This window comes from Miscanthus floridulus, chromosome 5, assembly GCF_019320115.1.
Source record: "Miscanthus floridulus cultivar M001 chromosome 5, ASM1932011v1, whole genome shotgun sequence".
NCBI lineage: Eukaryota > Viridiplantae > Streptophyta > Magnoliopsida > Poales > Poaceae > Miscanthus > Miscanthus floridulus.
This window is the reverse complement of record NC_089584.1, coordinates 101,871,127-101,893,472: the sequence shown is the minus strand read 5'-3', so window position 1 is coordinate 101,893,472 and position 22,346 is coordinate 101,871,127. Positions and strand designations below refer to the sequence as shown.

The window sequence follows — 22,346 nt, the reverse complement described above, 5'->3', positions numbered from 1 at the left end:
TTGAACACATATATAAAATATTAAATATATATAAAAATAATTAATTACATAGTTTATGATTAATTTGCTAGATGAATCTTTTAAGCCTAATTAGTTTATGATTTGACAACGTGGTACTACAGTAACATGTGTGCTAATGACGGATTAATTAAGCTTAATAAATTCATCTCGTGGATTATTGATGGATTCTATAATTTATTTTTTTATTAATATTCGAACACCCAACCTCCTCATATGACACCCGATGTGATACGTCGAAACTTTACCCGTTGATGGCGCATCACAGTTTGGCAAACAAATGCACTGCATCGCTTCCTGATGCACCGGGACCGCTGCGTCAAAGGATACTATAAGAAAACTCGCTTCGGGGCCAAATACTCCGTTCGTTTGTTGGTTTCAGTCAGATTTATTCAACCAGTCAATAGTGTTTCTTTCTCACAACAAATCAGCACCAGTTAGCCCAAACCAACCTAGAAATCAACCAACAAACACACCAAAAAGCTTTAAAATGTGCATCGCCACGCCACGCCACGCCACCCTATGGGATTTCTGGCCGTCTGGTTCTGGGCAGATAAATTTTATTTATGGACAGAGGGTGAATCACCGCTGGCTATCCCCTCAGGCGCCATAATCAGACCTTGTTTATTTTTTCCCCTAAAGTTTATTTTCTATCTCATCGAATATTTAGACACATATATAAAGTATTAAATATAGACTAAAAATAACTAATTATACAATTTACGACTAATTTACGAGACAAATCTTTTAAGCCTAATTAGTTCATGATTTGGTAATGTGGTGCTACAACACATGTGTTCATTACATATTAATTAAGCTTAATAAATTCGTCTATTGGATTACTGATGAATTCTGTAATTTATTTTTTATTAGTATCTGAACACTTCATGTGATATCCTGTGTAACACCCAATGTGACACCCCAAAACTTTACACTCTAGCGGTCTGTTTGTTGGTTTGTTTCTGGGCTGATAAGCCCGACTGATGCTGGTTTATTGTAAGAGAAAAACACTATTGGTAGACTGATAAGCCCAGACTGAAATCAAAGTTGACTCGGTGTCCAGTTAAAGTGGCACAAACACCCATCGAAGCAAAGCGAAGCAGAAGCAGCCCTCAGATCTGAAAAAAAGAGAGATGAAAACAACTAACAATTTGCAGCAAAAGGGCAAAAGATGAGAGGCCCAAGCCAGGAATTTCTCGTGGTTGACGACGGTGCATGAGCGGGTTAATTAACAATTACTAGCGTTAATCGTTCGTACCGCACGAGGGGGGTTTAATGCAGAGAAAGAGGTGGCTGCTGCTGCTAAGCTCGGCTAACGATAGGATAAGGACGGCTCGGGAGGTGACACCTGCCCCCCATGACCTGTGACAAATGCTCACTAGGGTTACTAATTTTAATCACCATGTTTGGCAGCCTCATTGAACCTGGTTAATTAAAATTAGGGCTATGGCCGAAAGCACTGCATCCATCTCACCAGATCAGGGAGAACGCCGACAGACATGACTTTGTACGAGTACGACACAATATAGTATAATTTCACTACTGAACGTGGAACATAACTTGAGAGGCAAAGGCAAGATTATTAAAAGGGTTTCAACAACTGGTTCGTGGCCCCGCATGTAATTGGGGTCCACGCGACGGTGGTGGCCCACTTGACAGAGTACCATGTGCTGTCGCTTTTTTGTCAAAGGGTGTAGAAAAGAAAAGGCAAAAGGCGGAAAGGCCCAAAGGCAAAGCCAGGTCCCTCCGTGATGCTCCGGTCGGTGGGAGCACGGCCATACACGCGTCGTACCACGGATGTCTCTTGGCGCACAAAACGACAAGAACCACCGATCATGTGTGATGCGTGTCCGTTTCAACGTTTTTACAGCAGCGGTCAAAGATGTACTCCTCCTACCACAATGGTTGCGGCTGTACGCCTGTACCACTGCCCTATGTAGGGGTTGTTTAGTTCCCACAAATTTCAGAATTTGGCACTATGCAAAAAGAAGATTTCCCGTCACATCAAACTTGCGGTACATGCATGGAGTATTAAATGTTGACGAAATCAAAAACTAATTGTACAGTTTGGTTGTACTTTGCGAGATGAACGTTTTGAGCCTAATTAGTCAACAATTAGACAATTATTACCAAATAAAAACGAAACGCTACAGTAGCCTACAGTACCACCCGAATCCGGCGGCGCCGAATCCGGTGGCCAACTAAACGAGGCCCTATAGCAGTAGAGTAGAGGAACTGCAGTGCAGCAGTTGTAGCACTAGTAAAAGGCAGAGTTGCTCAACCTTTTTTTTTCCTTTGTTGATACACAAGTGCTAGTAAAAATTGCTTTCGGTTAAAACAGATCGGCGATACACAAGTACTACTAGTGCCTAGTACGTAGTAGTATCCTCGCAAAAAAAAAAGTACGTAGTATAGTAAAAATTGCTGCAAGGCCAGTGACCGACTGACCGGTTCAACGATGAGAGAGCTAGGCCTTGTTTAAATCACCTTCAAATTCCAAGTTTTTTCACTCTCTCCATCACATCAATTTTTGAACGCATGTATGGAGCATTAAATGTAGGTAAAAAAAAATAACTAATTGCACAGTTTGGTTGTAAATCATAAGACGAATCTTTTAAGCCTAGTTAGTTCATGATCGGACAAAGTTTGTCAAATACAAACGAAACGTACTACAGTATCAGATTGCAAAAATTTACAATCTAAACGAGGCCCTATTACTACGAGGTAAAGAAGTGGTTCATGATACGACACGAGTCGTCAAGCAAAGGCATTACAATACGGCTAAAAGCTCATGATGACGACACGTTTCTGGCTGGACCATCTCACTGGAATTATTGGATTACCATTGAGGTGTCACTAGTCGTGACGCGTGATGATAATAGAGCTAAACCACCGAGTCATGAACACATAAAACATTTTTTCTCTCTCGGTTTTGTTATATGTACCCGGTGGGAAACATTTCTCCTGTATTCGATTTTTGTGATCCTGTTATAAAAAAAGAATCCAGGTGCTTTAGGGGAGTTTCAAATTTAGATTGAAAGCGTTGCAAGAATTGAGTAAAATGTTCATTCCTTGCACTTGGATTTTTAATTACAACGGTTGTATCTAAAAATGAATACTAGGAAAAAAAATAGAGAGAAAGAAGGAGAGGCCGAGAGGGTCCCAGAGTGAAGAGGTGGTGAGACGTGGAGACGCCAGCGCAGTCGCCCGTTGCCCTTTCATGCAACGCGTCCCCCTCCCAGCGCGGCAGTCCACACCACCACCGCGCGCCCCGCGCACGAAACCCCACCACACCAGCCAGACTTGGGAAGCGGCCCCACCCGGCCGGCGCAAGTCTTGAGCGAGTAGCAGTGTGCCGCCGAAGCCTCCTGCTCCTTCTTCCCTCGCCCCTCTCCTTAAGCAGCAGCAGACCCCCGTGGCCAAGGCGAAGAGAGCCGCCGCGCGCGCGCCCCGCCCACACACCCGAGAGAGCCAGCACACCGATCCGCGCCCGGTCGACGAGGTACGCCGCTGCTCATCCTCGTCTTCCACAGATTGCTTCTGCTATTCCCTGGCATGTGCTTGCTTGTACGCGGCTGCTTGCGCTGGGGCCTGCGTTCTCGGGTTAGTTCATAGCTGGGCGGCTGGGCCTGGGGATTTGATTGCTTCTGTCGCAGATTAGCGAGACTTGTGTAGTGGAGGCGATTGATTTGTTTGGCTCATATGTTTTTTTGGTTGGGATGTAATGCCGCCTTCCTCTGGTGGAGCTATTGAGTTTGATTTCTGCATTCCAAGCTCTTCTCATTGAGGCGGCCTGTTTGTTCTGGAATGTTGGGGACGAATTCGTCGATGGGGATCATATTAATGGATTTGGGAAGGAACCGACTCTGTGCCATGGTGATTTTGCTGGTGTTGTTGCACTTAATGACAAGAGTTTCATGTGATGAGTGTTCCTTTTTCGGTCCCTGGTCTTGTTCGGTCCAATGACTTCTTCCTCAAGTGAGTCTTCCTTTTTGCTGATTTCATCTTGCTCTTTCGACTTGCAACAAAATCACGTTTTCTTTGAATCGCTTGCCTGTACGTTTTTTTCTTTCTTCTGCGCTTTTTTTGATGCGCGCATAGACAATCATTACCCCTTTCTCTTTTTTCTGCAACTTTGACTTGATGACAGAAAAGCAAAAGCTCAATTTCAGTCCATCTTTTCTGTGCTCCCCAATACGAATTGGTCCATCCATCTTATTACAATGATGCAACTGAACCAACCGACGAACGTGGTGACCGTTTTCAGGGGCATCCTGCTCTCGTCCTCATCAGCGCTTGGGAGAACGGCAAAGGTTACCGCTCGACCGCCAGGCGCCAGCCAAGCCATGGTGGAATCCAGTGGCCACCGGAGCACCACCGCCCCCGCGGCAGGCGGGTTCTTCCGCGTCCCGGGCCTGTTCGTGAGGCTGAGCAGCAGCAAGGGAGGGGTGAGCAATGCCGTGGACGCCGACTCGGTCTGGAGCCCGACCTCCCCTCTGGACTTCAAGAGCCTCAGGTCCAGCCCGCCGAGGGTCGGCCTCGGCCTCGTCGACGCCCTCACCGCCGACGACGAGACCGGTTCCATGCAGTTCGGGGCCAGGAGCTCGTTCCTCGACTCCATCAAGCCGTTCCTCGATCTGGCGCTGCCCAAGGCTGCGGTGTGCGGGAACAAGGCTGCTGCTGCCCCTACCTCGTCGGCCGGCGTCGTCGCCGCAAGCCTGGATGAGGCGAACGAGTACGCCGACTGTGAGGAGTACACTTGCGTCATCTCGCGCGGGGCCAACCCGAGGACCACGCACATCCTCGCCGGCGAGACGGTGGAGGCAGTGCGCAAGCAGGGCGATGTAGGTGGCTGCAGGAAGGTGATTTTCAGCATCGAGTCACTGAGCGACCAGCAGCCGTCCACGTCCTCGTCGCCGGCGGCAACCGCTAGCGTTAGCGTCGCGTCCGGCCGTTGCTGCTGCTGCATGAAGAGGCTGCAGGAAGACATGGACATCTTCATCTACCTGTGAGTGAGAGCTAGTTTTCATCGTCATTTTACTTCTCGGTAGCGCTTGTACGCGGTATGCTCAGTTGTTGATTTTTGGCGGAACGTCTCGTGGGTTCTGCAGGGGAGAGAAGGCTTTCTGCAGCAGCGAGTGCAGGAAGGGGTACATCGAGGAGGCGGCGGAGGACCTCATGATGATTCTGGATCCTGCTCTAAATCTTTGATCAAGATTTGTTTGATGGTTGATGCCGTGGCAAAGTAGTAGTAGTATAATATTGCCCGCAACATTTTTCTTCTGAATTCAACTTAGGGACTGCTGGGAGAGTGAGGGGGAAAAAACAAAGGGAGGAAAGAATGGAAATGCCTCTCGTTCAAGTTTTTGCTGAAAGGAGAGGTCGGTCCCGGTTTGGCCAGTCAGTGCAACGGCCGAGCCAATTTTCGTGATTTGTTGAGCTCCATTTTGGCTGCTGTCAAACTAGTAGCTCTTCGCCATCAATATATTTACTGTTTTGTTAAAGGCCAGTTTGTGCCTTTTGTTCTCCATTTTTCATTTTTATATTACTGCATTTTTTTTATTATTACTGATAAAAATACTCCTATGTTCGTCGTAGCGCTCGTTTTACCATACGATTTCTCATCATCATGCCTGCTGCTTTGCTGTACTCCGTTAGTGAGCAAGGTCTTTGGTCGGACCCTTTTTAAATATAATTTAAGGCTTTAGTACAACTCAAGGCCTCGGGGCTAAAAACGTCTCTACCAGATTCAAAATAAGCGACCATTTCTCTTATAACTAGGAAAATAAAGAGGACTATTTTTTTCTCTATAATAACTAGGAATAGAGAGTATTGAAGATTAAAAAAAAAACAGGCGTCAACAACCTTTCTTCTAAACTCCAACATATCTCAAATTTTAATTATGTTCCAAGAGTTTCCAATAAAACCTTCGGATCTAGGATTTTTGATAAAAATAGAAAAAAAAACTCTTGAAAAAATAGAAAAAAAAACTCATCTTCAAGAGTTTCCAATCTCATCTCGTCGGAGACCAATACTAGGGAACCCAAAGAGGAGTAGCTAATTGCCGTCAATATTGATTCATCCGAGCAGTCAAGAGCGTGACTACAGCTCCAACCAACCCCTAGGTGCGCGGGCTCCGCGTCGCCTAACCCCGAGGCCGCGGGTTCCGTCTCGCCCGACCCTTAGGTTTGTGCTCCGCCTCGCCCGACCCTTTGGGTGCGGGCTCCGTCTCGCCCGACGGGGACCCATACCGTCGCCAACCACTCCAGGGCCATGTTCGCTTGTCTTATAATCCGTACTTTTCAGCTTGTTTTTCAGCCGAAACAATGTTTCTCTCACAACAAATAAGCTGAAATATTATTTCGGCTTATTTTTTTAGCGAAGTGAACGGGGCCCAGGTCCTAGCGTACGGCCTAGGGTCAAAACTCTAACATCACGGAAGACACCGGCACCCCCCGATGTAACCCGTCGCCATGACGGGCCATTGAAAGGTCCTTGTTTGGTTTTGGTAATTGAGTGACAACTTAGGTGGACTAATTATGTTTATGTGAGATACGCAGGTGATTAGTCCACAGGTACATGTGTATGAGCAACATATGCCATGGAGGTGAAAATGGCTTGGAGATGTTGCAAAGCTCACACATGTGATGATGAAGGAGCTTATTACACATGAGACATGACATTGAGTTATGTGATCAAGGTGAAGAAGATCAAGACAAGACTTGGCTTGATGGACCGGTTGCAAGCGTGAAGGGCAAGTCTAAGGCTTTGGAGTGATGGACCGCGTGGCGGTGAAGCTTGAGCAAGACTTGGCGCCGATGGACGATGGCAACGGTGAAGAGCAAGTAGAGTCAAGATCGATGAACCAATATGATCATGTGATGATATGAAGTGGATCATATCATTGTTGATCGTATTGGTGCATGTGTTGCATCGACATTGGAGGAGATGGAATGGAATGCGCAAGGCAAAGGTATAACCTAGGGCATTTCATTTCACCGGTCATAGGTGTGTAGAGAAGTTTATGACCGGGTTTAGGATTGATGGCCGTACTATCAAGAGGGGCAAACTTGTTTGCATATCGGTCATCTAGTGCCACTTGAGTGATCTAACTTTGCATTGTCGCTAGGATCGAGTGGCGTGGCAAGTGAGTGGCTAACATCCTTTGGGAAATGATTATGAAAATGCTAACACACATACACATGGTGGTGTACACTTGGTGGTGTTGGCACATTTACAAAAGAGGTGGTGTTTGCAGGGGTGAGATGGGTTTGGGTCCCTGATTCGGCGCTTTCGGGAAAATGGAATGCCTATTTTCTATTGCATCGGATGCAAATTCTTGGTGGTTAGCACATTAGTGCAAGGGTGAAGAAGTTAGAAGTGAAAACGAGTTGGTCGTGAAGATGCCGGCGTCGGTCAACTGACCGGACGATGGATCTGAATGCACCGGACGCTGGAAGGCTGCGTCCGGTCAGGCTGACGTACGGTGATGCAGTAGCTGGAGTGTGACCGGACGCTGGCTGCGTCCGATCGCGTTTGACTGGACGCGTCCGGTCATGCTCGGGAGCTTACTGGAAATGACCGGACGCTGGGGGTTCAGCGTCCGATCAGTTGAGTGCTGCTGCGTCCGGTCAAGTCAAGTGACCGTTGGAACCAGGACACGTGGTCGTCTGCGAGTGACCGGACGCTGAGGTCCAGCGTCCGGTCAACACGACCAGAGCGTCCGGTCGGCCCGACCGTTGCCCAGTGAAGGGGTAACGGCTAGTTTAGCCCTTGGAGCTATAAATAGAAGTGGCCTTCGGCCATGGCTGGTGCTGAGCACCTCAAGGGACTTAGTGTCCATGCTTGTGAGTGCTTGGGAGCCCTCCATCACACATATACTTGATAGTGATCATTCGATTGTGTGAGTGAGCGATTCTAGTGCGATTGCATCGTGAGGTTGCATCGAGTGGCACTAGGTGATCGAGTTGCAAGCCGGTGGTGCTTGTTACTCTTGGAGGTTGCCACCTCCTTGACGGCTTGGTGGTGGTCTTTGTCGAAGCGCGCAAGAAGCTTGTGCGGCGCTCCGGAGAAGTGCTTGTGAGGGGCATTGTGCTCGCCCCGCGGGAGCCGCGAAGAGCAACTCTAGTAAAGCGTGTCATTGAGCTACCCTCACTCAAGGGGTAGGTTCTTGCGGCGCCCAACGTGCGGGCTTAGCAGGTGATGCTAATTAGCCGCCGAACCACCAAGTGAGCGGTCGACACAACGGGGACTAGCGTGTTGGCAAACACGTGAACCTCGGGAGAAAAATCATCGTGTCAACCTTGTTCTTCCCGTTGGTTTGCATCCCCATTACACAAGCTTGCAATTACTTTTATACATATTAAGCTTGTGTAGTTGCTCTTGTAATTAGATAGCTTGTGTAGCTTGCTAATTACCTTCTTGCTTGTGTAGCATAGAAGTAGCTCCCTTGCGTGGCTAATTTGGTTTTAGTAACCTTGTTAGTCACATTGCTTAGTTTATGTAACTAAGTATTTGCGCTCTCTAATTAGGCATTGGTTGCCTTGTTATTGAGCATTGCTAGTGAGCTTAGTTAGCTTTGTGCTTTTGTTTACTAGCATGTGTAGGAGCTCCCTTGGTGTTTAAAGTACTAGTGGCATATGTTTGTGTGACCTTGCTCCTAGAATTATTTAGGAGAGCTCTAGCTAGCCCGGCACCTTTGTTGCATAATTGTTATCTTTGCAAGGTGCTAGTGAATATATATAGTGGGGTGTAGTCTTGGCTAGACCGTTAGTTTAAATTCCGCATTTGTATCGGTTAGCCGACGCGATTAAGTTTTAGAAAAGACTATTCACCCCCCTCTAGTCGCCATCTCGACCCTTCAGCCATACCTGAGGATTCACATCAAGAACAGCGTTGGGCATGCTGGTGCTGTTCTGCCTAACCCTCGTGCGAATGCTGACAGGCGCGTCAGTTCACCACGACGCTCGTCGGGACGAAATGGGACGCCATGACCGGTAGACGACGCCTGCGCATGGCGTTAGTGACGAATAGGACCGCGACGTGGAGCCATCCCTGTTGACGTCTACAGGATTAGCGGGACCCACATGAAGGAGAAGAAGGACCCGGCGGTCCTGGCAGCCTTCCTCTCTCTCTTATTCTTCTTATTTTCCTTCATTGTAATTCGTGCTTTCCCTTGGCCTATAAATGGGAAAGCAGGGCATCCCATGAAGGGGGTCGACCCATCGAGGCCCGATCGGATCCAGATCCGCACAAGAGCACAACACGAACACACGGCTGAGCAACGATCGAGCTCTCAGCACCCATTCACTCCTTCCACCAGAGACTTGGGATCATTTTCTTCTCTCTCCCGTTTGTAACCCCTACTACAAACTTTCAGTGCTAGTAACATGAGCAACAGCGACGAACTAGTCATAGGAACTTTCTGCCCGAACCAGTATAAACCTCGTGTGCTTTAAAGCACACCATCTGAGCCACACGCGCAATACTAGAAATTTACTCGTCGATGGAAACTCAAAACACCGACAGTTGGTGTGCCAGGTAGGGGCCTTTTGCGCGTCTTGACGTCCACACCAGATCTCGAATGGCTAGTCACAGTGTCAGCTGGGTCGCAGGCGTGCACGTGCGCTTCGGGAACCTGGACTTCATCGTCACAACGGAGGAAGAGTTGGCGTAGGCTCCCGTCGCTGCCCAACCTCTCCACCCTGCTGACCTAGGACCTCGACCGTCCTGGGAGGATCTGTGCCGCCTCACCTTCTCGAAATACCTCATCCAGAGCGCCCTGATAGTTCACGGTCTGGGGGCTCGATCTAGCCAGACCTCTCAAGAGGGCGCTTGGGGGCTATACGCACTTGCTTGTCGCCGTAGATAAGTTTACAAAGTGGATAGAGGCTCGACCGATCTTCGTGATCAAGTCCAAGCAAGCCGTGTTGTTCTTCCTTGACATCGTCCATCGATTTGGGGTCCTAAACTCCATCATCACGGACAACGGCACGTAGTTCACCGGAAAGAAGTTCCTCCGATCCTACGATGAATACCACATCCACGTCGATTGGGCCACCGTGGCGCACCCCCGCATGAACGGGCAGGTTGAGCATGTAAACGACATGGTCCTACAAGGCCTCAAGCCTAGAATTTTCAACTAGTTGAACAAGTTTGGTGGACGATTGGTCGTGAAGCTTCCCGCGGTGCTCTAGAGCCTGAGGATGACCCCCAGCTAGGCCACCGGCTACACATCATTCTTTATGGTCTACAGTTCCGAGGCTATCCTCCCGATCGACCTTGATTATGGAGCGCCGAGGGTCAGGGAGTACGACAAACACGGAGCCAAGGTGTCTCTCAAAGATGCCATGGACCAGCTAGATGAAGCACATGACGTCGCCCTCCTCCACTCGGCCAAGTACCAGCAAGCGTTGCGCCGGTACCATAGCCGATGAGTGTGGGGTTGGGCCTTCAACGTCGGAGACCTGGTGCTCCGCCTCCTCCAGAGCAACAAGAACCGCCACAAACTCTCTCCACTGTGGCAGGGACCGTACGTCGTCGTGGAGGTACTCTGACTAGGCACCTACAAGTTTAAGACCATCAATGGCAAAGTCTTCGTCAACGCCTGAAACATCGAACAGCTACGTTGCTTTTATCCTTAATTTATGCACACTTTCTCTTATCAGTTTTGCTATCAACTCCTCGATCTTTAAGTGACACCTGACCCCAGCAACGGTAGGGGATCAGGCCTCACTCGAGGGCTGATAAGAGCATATGTATCCGGTAGACATTCTCTATGCCTGACCCTTTCTCATGTTAAGACCTAGAAGCGAGGGTTGTGGAAACAGACACTGAGTAAAACTGGTCATACTGCAAGAAACCTACGCCCCAGCAGTTATGGCGTTTTTGCTCACCAGCGTGATCAGAGTTTTTTTTCCACACACCGAGTTTTTTAGCCTTAACTACGGAAAGAGTCGGTACGCGTCTAAGAGGATATCCACCTAACAAACATTCTCTATGCCTGACCCTCTCTCACATTAAGACCTAGAAGCGAGGGTTGCAGAAACAGATGCTGAGTAAAACTGGTTAGACTATAAGAAACCTACGCCCCAGCGGCTATGGTGTTTTTACTCACTAGCATGATCAGAGTTTGTTCACTCGCACCCCGAGCTTTACAGCCTTAACAATGGAATGGGTCGGAACGCATTAACCTTTTTATACAAAAAGGGGAGAAGGGCTAAAAATCTATTTGGCCATAATGAAATTTAAGAGCTTGTCCATTTATTATGAGTTTACCGCCTGACTTATCTGCCTAACTAATTTCTTGGGGAGGATGAACTCATCCTCTATCTCCTCAAGAAAGTCCTATGCCAGTGGGTCACCCAAGTCGGTTGTACAGCTTAGGTCGCTGCCAAGAGACGGGTAAGGAGCAGTAGGATGCCCCATGCGGGTTATGCCGACTCTGTCACAAACGATGGACCTAGATTTCACTTGAACATATCAGGTAAGAGCTCTCCGAACCCATCACTCAAGCCATCAAGGTAAGTCCGATGCCAGCGGGTCACCCAAGTCGATCGAACGGCTCGTGCCACTATTGAGAGACAGGTCACTCTTAATTTACGCATGTTTTCTCTTATTAGTTTCGCTATCGACCCCTCGATCTCTAAATGACGCCCGACCCCAGCAATGGTATGGTTTCAGGCCTCACTTGGGGGCTGGTAAGAGTATGTCTATTCGGTGGACATTCTCTATGCCCGACCCTTTCTTATGTTAAGACCTAGAAGCGAGGGTCGTGGAAACAAATGCTGAGTAAAACTGGGCGGGCCGTAAGAAACCTACGCCCCAGCGGCTACGGTGTTTTTGCTCACTAGCATGATCAGAGTTTGTTGCCCACACCCTAAGCTTTAGCCTCCACCTTCCCAAAAAGGGTTTAGAGGGGCCCATCGGCAGAATCTCCATCGAGGAGAGGCCAGTAGGTCACCCAAGTTGATCGGATGGCTCGGGCCGCTGTCGAGAGACGGGTAAGGAGCAGCAGGATGCCCCATGCAGGTTAGGCCAACTTGATCATGAATAATGGACCCAGATTCCACTCGAACTTATCCGGTAAGAGCTCCCTGAACCCCCCACTTGAGCCATCGAGGTAACTTTACCAACCCCCACTTTACTTTTCTAGTGCATGAGCATTTATTCATCTATTCTCATACATCAAAGCATCGCATATGCAATTATTGCATCACAACGCTTCGCGACCGACTAAGGCTCAAAGGCCGGCCCACGAAGGGATCGAGGCCGCCTCGCGTCAAACAGAGCTAGGGGAGAAAATGCAGATGAGCCCCAGTGGCCTTCGCCTGACCCATTCAGAAGCGGACAGGGTCATCTCAACCTTCTCATTCGATCCTAACCTCGAGCCATGCCCACATAATCTCCATCAAGGAGAGGCCAGCGGGCCACCTAAATCGGTGTCTGGAATGACTCGGGCATCTATCGGGAGGTGGGTTAAGGAGCAGTGGAATGCCACATGAGGGCTATGCCGACCCCGTTACGAACAACGGATGCGGATTCCACTTAGACATGCCCATTAGATAGCTCGCCGAGCGCGACACTTGAGCCATTGAGGCAAGTGTCGTTAGGTCAACCCCTCCAGTTATGGAAACCACGGACGGGGTGACGCATAAAACTTGGCTGACCCCTACCAAGCCCAACGGGGCTTGGGGGCTTGAGCCACCCGACCCTGACTTAGGAATCCGACCGACCGAGGTTCAAAGGATAGCCCGCGAAGGGCTCAAGTCCACCTGGCGTCGAACAGAGCTAGGGAAGTAAACATAGATGAGCCTCAGCGGCCTTTCCCCGACCCGCTCAGAAGCGGATAGGGTCATCTCGACCTTCTCATTCGATCCTAACCTTGAGCCAAGCCCATAGAATCTCCATCGAGGGGAGGCCAGCGGGCCACCTAAATCAGTCTCCGAAACTACTCGGGCATTTGCCGAGAGGTGAGTTAAGGAGTAGTGGAATGCCACATGAGGGCTATGCCAACCCCATTATGAATGACGGACCCAGATTCCACTCGGACATGCCCGTTAGCGAGCTCATCGAGCGCGTCACTCGATCCATCGAGGCAAGTGACGTTAGCTCAACCCCTCTGGTTGTGGAAACCGTGGACGGGGTGATGATCACAAAGGTGAGCCAACCCTCGATCGGACCCCCGCTATGCATGGGGGCTTGAGGAAAGATGGACTCACAAGAAGACCAAATGCATGGTCATAGAAGGATGGCTTGGATCCTAGGGAGGGGATACGTATGAAAACTAAGAGTAACGTTTCTAAAACAAGAAACGCTTTCTCCTACTAGTTTCGTTATTGTCTCCTCAATCTTTAGTGAAACTCGACCCTGGCAATGACATGGGGTCAGGTCTCACTCGGGGGCTGATAAGGGTATATATATACCCTTTTTTGAAACAGTCGCTGTGCCCGACCCTTTCTCATGATTAAAACCTAGAGGCAAGGTTTGCGGAAACGAACGCCAAGTAAAACTGGCCGGACTACAAGAAACCTATGCCCTAGTGGCTACGATAATCTTGCTTACCAGCGTGACCAGAGTTTCCCACCCACACCTCAAGCTCTACGGTCTTAACAAACAGGAAGGGTCAAAACGCATTAACCTTTTTACACATAAAAAGGAAGAAAGAATAGACTTGTTCAAACAAAACAAAAGAACAAAATTGTTCAAACAAAACAAAAAGGGTCAGAACTTGTCCGCTTATTACAAAAATGACCGCCTGACCTATTTAACTAACTAGCCCCTCGTAGGAAAAACTATGCCTTCTATCTTGTCTGCTAGGTCCTGTGAAAGGGGAGCCACCACCGTTTCCATCTCCTCCAGCTCGTGGACTTCATAAATAGGCGCGTATCCATGGCTCATCGCCTCTAGATCAATGTTGTCCCCATAATGAGAACGAGCAATCATGAAGGACTGATTGACCCTGGTGTGAAGGACATTCCTCTTGAGCTGGCGCACCCGAGCTGTGATCTCGACAGCATGAGCCACTACCAAACTAGTCCCCTCTGACCACACCACCTCAAGGTCATCGTAGACCACTCCGATGGTGGTGCTCAGGATACCGAGCTCATCAATCTCCACCTGAAGATTTCTCCTCACATTGGTGAGATCCACAGCTAGCCTAGTAGAAACGCTCTTGGCCACTAGCTTTCGGGTCATCTCTCTTTCAAACTCGGCCTAGAGGGAGCCGACCTTCTACTACGCGTTGTCACCCTTTTGGCAGGCCTAATCATGCTCTCAGAAAGCCTAGTCACGCTCCTCGTGAGCCGCGCCATGTTCCGAGCAGAGCCTCTATATGGTTTAGATCAGCTCATCCCACTCCTTGCGTAGCCAAGCGACCACCGCAACATCCAGGCTCACCCTTTTCTCTAGGGCCACGAGCGATGTAGACAAGGCCCGATCTTTCGATAGGTACGATAGCGTCGATTGGTGGAGACTCAATGTTCATGATCTAGGCTTTGAACCAAGACTAATTTGGATCCTTGCAACTGTTATACCACTGCTCCGTTGGTTGTCAACCATGCGAACGCGATTGACCTCGCCGAGAAGGCTTTTCTGCAAGCGAATCAAGAACACAAACAAGAATGGGATGAACACAATCTAAAATTGCAAATAAATATGAGGCTTATGATAATGAAAAGGATTTTAAGTCTTTATTCGAAAGGACCAATTGCCATAGGCGAACAAGATCAAGAACAGGGGCCCTAGTTCACAACAAGCGGCCTTGGCGGCACAGTTGTAGCAAAACAACGTCTGTTTCACAAGGAAATCTAGAACTAAACAAAACTCAAACCCTAAGGAGAGCAATGGCTACTAATTATAGAGCCCTAGACATATCCCCCTAGACACACCCCCTAATGGGCTCTAAGACGATACACGGTCCAACGGACCAAAAGACGGTGTCGCAGCACCCTGGCAGATTCTGGATCCTAACTTGTTTCAACGATTCCTATTGATTCTGAAGGGCTTTTGATGTGAGACCACTTGCATTGGCTTCCTTATCTAATTAGCTTTTGATCCATATGTGGATCATTGAAAATGGAACCTGAACGCGCCCGTGTGACCAGTTTTATGATAGACTAGTCCTCTAACCCGAGATGGACTCGAACTTGATTTGGGCCTCCACCTTGGTGACTCGAACCGATTGAGCTTTGGGCCTCCTTCTTGGTTATGACACCCTTGCTGATCTCCTTGTCCTCTATCTCCATGCATGGTCATATGCATGGAGCTCATGTCCTTATCAGCGAGCTTCTCCTCGCCCCCCAGCTTCCGATCCCTTTCTTTCTCAACCTCACCCAGAAGGTCAAGGATCCGCTGGTAGGTTTCAGCATCCTTCTAGAGAAACTCATCTCACTCCATACTAACCCTGGCTACTTCTTTGTCATCCTTCCATGACCTCACTGACAGGGCCTTGAATGCCTTCTCAGCCTCGTCAGCATCCCGACAGGCCTCGACCACCCGCGACCGAAGATTGGCTGCCTCCTCCATGAGGGGAGTCAGCTTGACCACCCTCTGCTAGACAACAATGAGCTGAGCTATCACCTCCCCATGTAGCCATGCCTCCTTGATGAGGTAGTACTAGGCTTCCTTCTGTTGACGAAGGAACTGAGATTTCCCTCGGCTACGAGCTATAAGGGACTACACGGAGACGATGGTCAGGATACAAAAAATATATAGAGGAAGAAAAGGGAAAGAAGTAGGACCAAGCAATACCCAGCCAGAGAGAACGACAACGTCACGCAATGTGCCCATGGCGTGGTCTAGGGCCTTAAGCACGAACACAATCCCTATGTTGAGGCTCTCCCGCTCCATGCTCTCTGTGGCATCGTCAAGGGTAAAAAGCGTCGACGTCGGATCCTGTGGATCCATCCACTAGAGCAGGGGATCACCCCACGCGGGTGAGCTACTGCCCATCGATGTTAGGGTCAGGGATGACTCCCCACCAGCTCTGACCATTGTCGACCCCTCTCGCTGTGACGTCCCCACCGGGACGCCCCCTCCGGTGACGGAAGGGGTCAGCGGTGCGGACACGAACCTCCCTCCCAGCACCATGACTCTCGGGGACCCCCTCGGCCATGTCCCCCTCTGTCTGGCCCGCACCGAGCGCCATCGCTAGGGCCGCCGATGGCACAGTTCGTGCCAATGCCTCAGGCGATGTTGCGGTAGTGCTCGGCTGTGACCCATCTATCACGACCGCCGCCACCCCCACCTGTATCGGTGGGGACACAACCGTCTATGTCATGCTCGCCATGATCGGTGCCACGAGCACGGTCGGTAGCCCCATCCACCCCACCGTTGGCAATGGTATCACGACCATCAATGGCTGCTCCATGCCTTCCGATGGTGCCCCTTGAATGCCTGTGTCCACCCATCTTGCTAAGGGCACAGGCGCCACCATTGGTGGCACCCGACTAGCCGGTGATACGGTCACGCTGGTGCCGCTCCCGCCCAAAATAGGCGCAACACCAGCCGACGACCACCACTCCAATTGGAGGGCGATGCTCTTCTTTGGCGCAGCGCCAAAGGATTCTGATGCCTACCAATGCTACAAAGGACGAAAAACATAAGTCATGATAAAATTCGACTAAAACAGGAAAAACAGAGCAATTGATAACTCACCTCAGCACCATCGGGTGGCAGATGCATTTGGGAGATGAACCCCTCGACCCTTGCTCCGCCTCATCGGAACGAGGCTATTTCAAGCCCGCCCCTGCTCCTAGGTAGAGGGGCTCACCCCTGGTAGCTCCTAGGGCACATTAGCAGAACGCCCCACTCCCCTTGGCTCTTGGTGCGCGATGGCGGAGCCGCCTGCCTCTGCTAGCACCTTAGGCATGATGGTAGAGCTGCCCACCTCTGTTGGCTCCTGGGGCAGGCTAATAGTACATCCTAGCTCCATCAGTTCCTGGGGCATCATCGGAGCAACCTACCTCCATTGGCTCCCCAGACGTGCCCTCCCATCCATGGAATGGGAGGGGTCCCGACGCCTACAAGGATGAACCGACGCCTGTTAGCGCATCCTCATTCTCCAAGTTGTCCTACTCGATATCATCAGCTACTGTTTCTTCTTCCTCCATCACCTCATCATCGTCACCATCGTCATCGTCATCACCATCGTTAGTGTCCTCCCCTCGTTCCTACACTCACAGCTTCTACCACTTCTTCCTCTTCTTGTCCTCTTTCACCTTCCTTAGCCACTTGCCCTCGGCATGATTCGTCACCCTACATGGCCAAATCCCTCGTCAGTAGCACCAGGTTATCCATGAGGATGAGGTCCCTCGGCTGGTCCTGCCTCTCTCAAAGTTAGTCTCACAGGGTCGGGAAATTAATTGAAGAGAAGGCAAGAGAAAGGGAAACTTACGAAGACAACGTTGCCTAGCTCTGGGCGCATCGAAGGATGCCCCAGCACCGGGTAGATGAAGTTGAGAGCGGCATCCATGTTGTCCCACAAAGGCTCCATCGCCTCCTTAATGCGTTGCGTGGTCTCAGAGTTGGGGAGCGTTCCCTCGGTGAGCATCGTTCCATCAGACGACGCCTTGAGCGCCATCGCGTATAGCGGGAGTGCGCACGTCATCAATGATGCCACCCTCCTCGCATGGTAAGCCTCGATGATGCTAGACCCTTTTAGGTCGTTCTCCTTTAGGATCTCGATGGCGGCGATGTGGTCTCAGATCTTCTTCTTGTCCTTCTCCGAGATGCCCCACTTCCTCCACTGCACTAGGGCCTCTTTGATCAGGTGCCTGATGAACTCTGGTAGAGGGGTGGCTGCGCCATTCTTGAGGTAGAACCACTGCGAGTGCCACCCCTTATTGGACGTCGAGAGCCACATGGACGGGTACTCGCTGACCCGATTGTTCTGAAGTTGAATGCCAACACACCCCATCGACATGTGTAGCTCCTACCTGCTGCCTTCCTCCCTCTACTTCTAGAGGTTGACGGTGAAGAAACATCGATCCCCAGGAATCCTTCGCACAGTGTGACGAACACCACCATGTGCTGGATGTAACACCCTCGGTGTTACACTATATAGTCTTTTGCTAAAACACTGCATGAGCATCATATTTATGTGTAAATGTGTGTAATATAAGGTGTAAAGCAATGTACATAACTTGAAACGATCATCAAAAAAGCAAAACAAAAGATACATTCAATGTCGTGTTATATCACTTAGGGTTTTAAATGAATTTTTATTGAACGAAAATACTATAGAATGCATATACGACACTCTAAAAAAGTTTGTAGTATAAGCTTCGTAGGTGACAATGAAATACTTGAGATCACAAAAGGTGTTCACTAGCTAGCGTATTGAATAGCTTGGAAATCGAATTCGACGTGAATCCGATCGAGACTTAGTCGAATTTCCTAAGTCAGAAAACAGTTTGACAAGGCCAAGTTTGGCAATTTTTGTAGGCGAATTGGATTAAGAAGTAGTGTAATTTCATGGCTGGTTTTAGTAGCTTGATATGCCATCTTGAGTATAGAATAGGTGGCTCGTTGTTTGATGTAACAAATTTGATTTTTGGGGTGCTTTAAAAATTGTGCATGGCACATTCCCGTCGGTGTCAGCGAATAGGCGCGGTCACCATGCCTCGGCTCAGCGCGCTGTGCTGGTTTGCCCAACACACGCGCACACCCTCGCGCTGGTCCTGGTGAAGGGTCGAGATGGCGACTAGAGGGGGGGTGAATAGTCTTTTCTAAAACTTAATCGCGTCGGCTAACCGATACAAATACGGAATTTAAACTAACGGTCTAACCAAGACTACACCCCACTATATATGTTCACTAGCACCTTGCAAAGATAACAATTATACAACAAAGGTGCCGGGCTAGCTAGAGCTCTCCTAAACAATTCTAGGAGCAAGGTTACATAAACCTATGCCACTAGTACTTTAAGCGACAAGGAAGCTCCTACACATGCTAGTAAGCAAAAGCACAAAGCTAACTAAGCTCACTAGCAATGCTCAATAACAAGGCAACCAATGCCTAATTAGAGAGCGCAAATACTTAGCTACACAAACTAAGCAATGTGACTAACAAGGTTACTAAAACCAAATTAGCCACGCAAGGGAGCTACTTCTATGCTACACAAGCAAGAAGGTAATTAGCAAGCTACGTAAGCTATCTAATTACAAGAGCAACTACACAAGCTTAATATGTATAAAAGTAATTGCAAGCTTGTGTAATGGGGATGCAAACCAACAGAAAGAACAAGGTTGACACGATGATTTTTCTCCCGAGGTTCACGTGTTTGCCAACACGCTGGTCCCCGTTGTGTCGACCGCTCACTTGGTGGTTCGGCGGCTAATTAGCATCACCCGCTAAGCCCGCACGTCAGGTGCCGCAAGAACCTACCCCTTGAGTGAGGGTAGCTCAATGACACGCTTTACTAAAGTTGCTCTTCATGACTCCCGCGGGGCGAGCACAAGTACCCCTCACAAGCACTTCTCCGGAGCGCCGCACAAGCTTCTTGCGGGCTTCGACGGAGACCACCACCAAGCCGTCTAGGAGGTGGCAACCTCCAAGAGTAACAAGCACCACTGGCTTGCAACTCGATCACCTAGTGCCACTCGATGCAACCTCATGATGCAATCGCACTAGAATCGCTCACTCACACAATCGAATGATCGCTATCAAGTATGTGTGTGATGGAGGGCTCCTAAGCACTCTCAAGCATGGACACAAAGTCCCCCAAGGTGCTCAGCACCAGCCATGGTCGAAGGCCACTTCTATTTATAGCCCCAAGGGCTAAACTAGCTGTTACCCCTTCACTGGGCAACGGTCGGGCCGATCGGACGCTCCGGTCGTGTTGACCGGACGCTGGACCTTAGCGTCCGGTTGCTCACAGACGACCACGTGTCCCGATCCAATGGTCACTTGACCTGACCGGACGCAGCAGCTTCAACTGACCGGACGATGAACCCCCAGCGTCCGGTCGTTTCTAGTAAGGTACCGACCTCGACCGGACGCATCCGGTCACACTTGATCGGACATAGCCAGCGTCCGGTCACACTCCAGCTTCTGCGTCATCGTACGTCAGCCTGACCAGACACAGCCTGCCAGTGTCCGATGCATTCATATCCAGCGTCCGGTCAGTTGACCGATGTCAGCATCTTCACGACCAACTCATTTTCACTTCTAACTTCTTCACCCTTGCTCCAATGTGCTAACCACCAAGAATTTGCATCCGGCGCAATTGAAAATAGGCATTCCATTTTCCCAAAAGCGCCAAATCCCGTCGAGCTTGACCCAAACCCATCTCACCCCTGCAAACACCACCTCCTTTGTAAATGTGCCAACACCACCAAGTGTACACCACCATGTGTATGTGTGTTAGCATTTTCACAATCATTTCCCAAAGGATGTTAGCCACTCAACTTGCCACGCCACTCGATCCTAGCGATAATGCAAAGTTAGATCACTCGAGTGGCACTAGATGACCGATATGCAAATAAGTTTGCCCCTCTTAATAGTACGGCCATCTATCCTAAATCCGGTCATAAACTTCTCTACACACATATGACTGGTGAAATGAAATGCCCTAGGTTATACCTTTGCCTTGCGCATTCCATTCCATCTCCTCCAATGTTGATGCCACACATGCACCAACATGATCAATAATGATATGATCCACTTCATATCATCACATGATCATATTGGTTCATCGATCTTGACTCTACTTGCTCTTCATCGTTGCCATCGTCCATCGGCGCCAAGTCTTGCTCAAGCTTCACCGCCACGCGGTCCATCACTCCAAAGCCTTCGACTTGCCCTTCACGCTTGCAACCGGTCCATCAAGCCAAGTCTTGTCTTGATCTTCTCCACCTTGATCACATGACTCAATGTCATGTCTCATGTGCAATAAGCTCCTTCATCATCACATGTGTGAGCTTTGCAATATCTCCAAGCCATTTTCACCTTCATGGCATATGTTGCTCACACACATGTACCTGTGGACAAATCACCTATGTATCTCACATAAGCACAATTAGTCTATCTAGGTTGTCACTCAATTACCAAAACCAAACAAGGACCTTTCACCTGGCCATCGCTGCTTGGGCTCGTCTAGGCAGCTGGGCCTGCCTCTGGCCGTGAGCGAGCCGGCTGCACCGCTGGCGCTGTGTTGTTGGCCACTGTCACCCGCTGTCGCACCCAAGCATGCACTCACACACACAAGCACGCACTCACGCGCAAGTTGTGCTCACTGGGACACTAGGGCCCATCGAGCCTAGCCGCTTTGCCACAGTCGTCGTGTCCACCTGGCCACTCTACCACCGCTGTCGCGTCCACCTGGTCGCTCTACCACCTTGTGCTCACCTGCATGGGACCGTGCATGCATGGTTGCACTTGGCCTGCTACGGCCGACGAACCGGGTTTGATGCTGTTCCTGTGGCCAGCGAGTTTGGGTGTAGTAGCGATTCAAATAGGGCTTCTATCTTGTTACCCGTAGTCTATAGATAGATAAAAGGGTAGCGATAGGGGCATTGGGCTAGGTGATTTTGTCGGTGCCGGTGTTGCCTTGGCCAGACCCCGCCACAACACATGGCCATGTCTTCGTGCTACACCATTTTTGGTGTTTGATACCTCGATCGGTTGCGCTTTGCACATAGAGTGTTATGGTGGTGATGGTCGATGCCGGGAGGTTCATGCTCGCCGGTGTTTGGCTAGAGATGCCGCGGCCTTTATTAGTTCTTGCCAGGGACCTTGAAGAACAAGAATTAGATTAAGGGCAGGGTGCTCGGTGCAAATCCATGACTTAGTGAAATAGAGTTTGAGTTAGCTTTGCAAATAGGAAAGAGAACGGGGCTCTTTAGCAAAAGAGCCAGCTCGCGTGCGGGCTCTGTCGTGGGCCGCGTAGCGTGGGCCGCAGCGGTGGCTCACGTTTGCATGCGCTGCGTGAGTGTGGGCCGAGCTGCTATGGGCCACGTCGGGCTATTTTAGCCTTTTCTTTTCTAATGAATTAGTTCATGCTTTTCTAAATTAAGTTGTGAACTGATCTTTGATAATTAGTATAAAATTATGTAAGTATCCAAAAATCATGAAGTAAATTTTATTAGTCTCCTAAATTCATGCTCTAGCTGTTAGTGTATTTAGCTCATGCAGTTCTGTGGTATCCTTAAGGTTACTTTATTTATTATAATATGCTTGTCGCTATTAGGATTATTTAGAGAAAGAATTTTCATGATGAAATGGTAGATGTGCTAGCTCTGAAAATTTTATAGAAGACTCATAACATTATTAAGCACTCACTGTAAATTTTATAGCCCTAAAGTAGGTTGATAAATAGAGTAGCTAGT

General features: G+C 49.4%; 1 protein-coding gene across 1 annotated transcript; it reads left to right on the top strand.

The window, feature by feature from the left end:
* The first annotated feature begins 3,295 nt into the window (after positions 1-3,295).
* Positions 3,296-5,539, top strand: LOC136452799 (FCS-Like Zinc finger 8-like). Its single transcript, XM_066453396.1, has 3 exons — positions 3,296-3,520; positions 4,286-5,026; positions 5,130-5,539. The coding sequence occupies exons 2-3, from the start codon at positions 4,365-4,367 to the stop codon at positions 5,227-5,229; spliced, it is 762 nt and encodes a 253-aa protein (XP_066309493.1). The 5' UTR covers positions 3,296-3,520; positions 4,286-4,364; the 3' UTR covers positions 5,230-5,539.
* Positions 5,540-22,346: the final 16,807 nt, after the last annotated feature.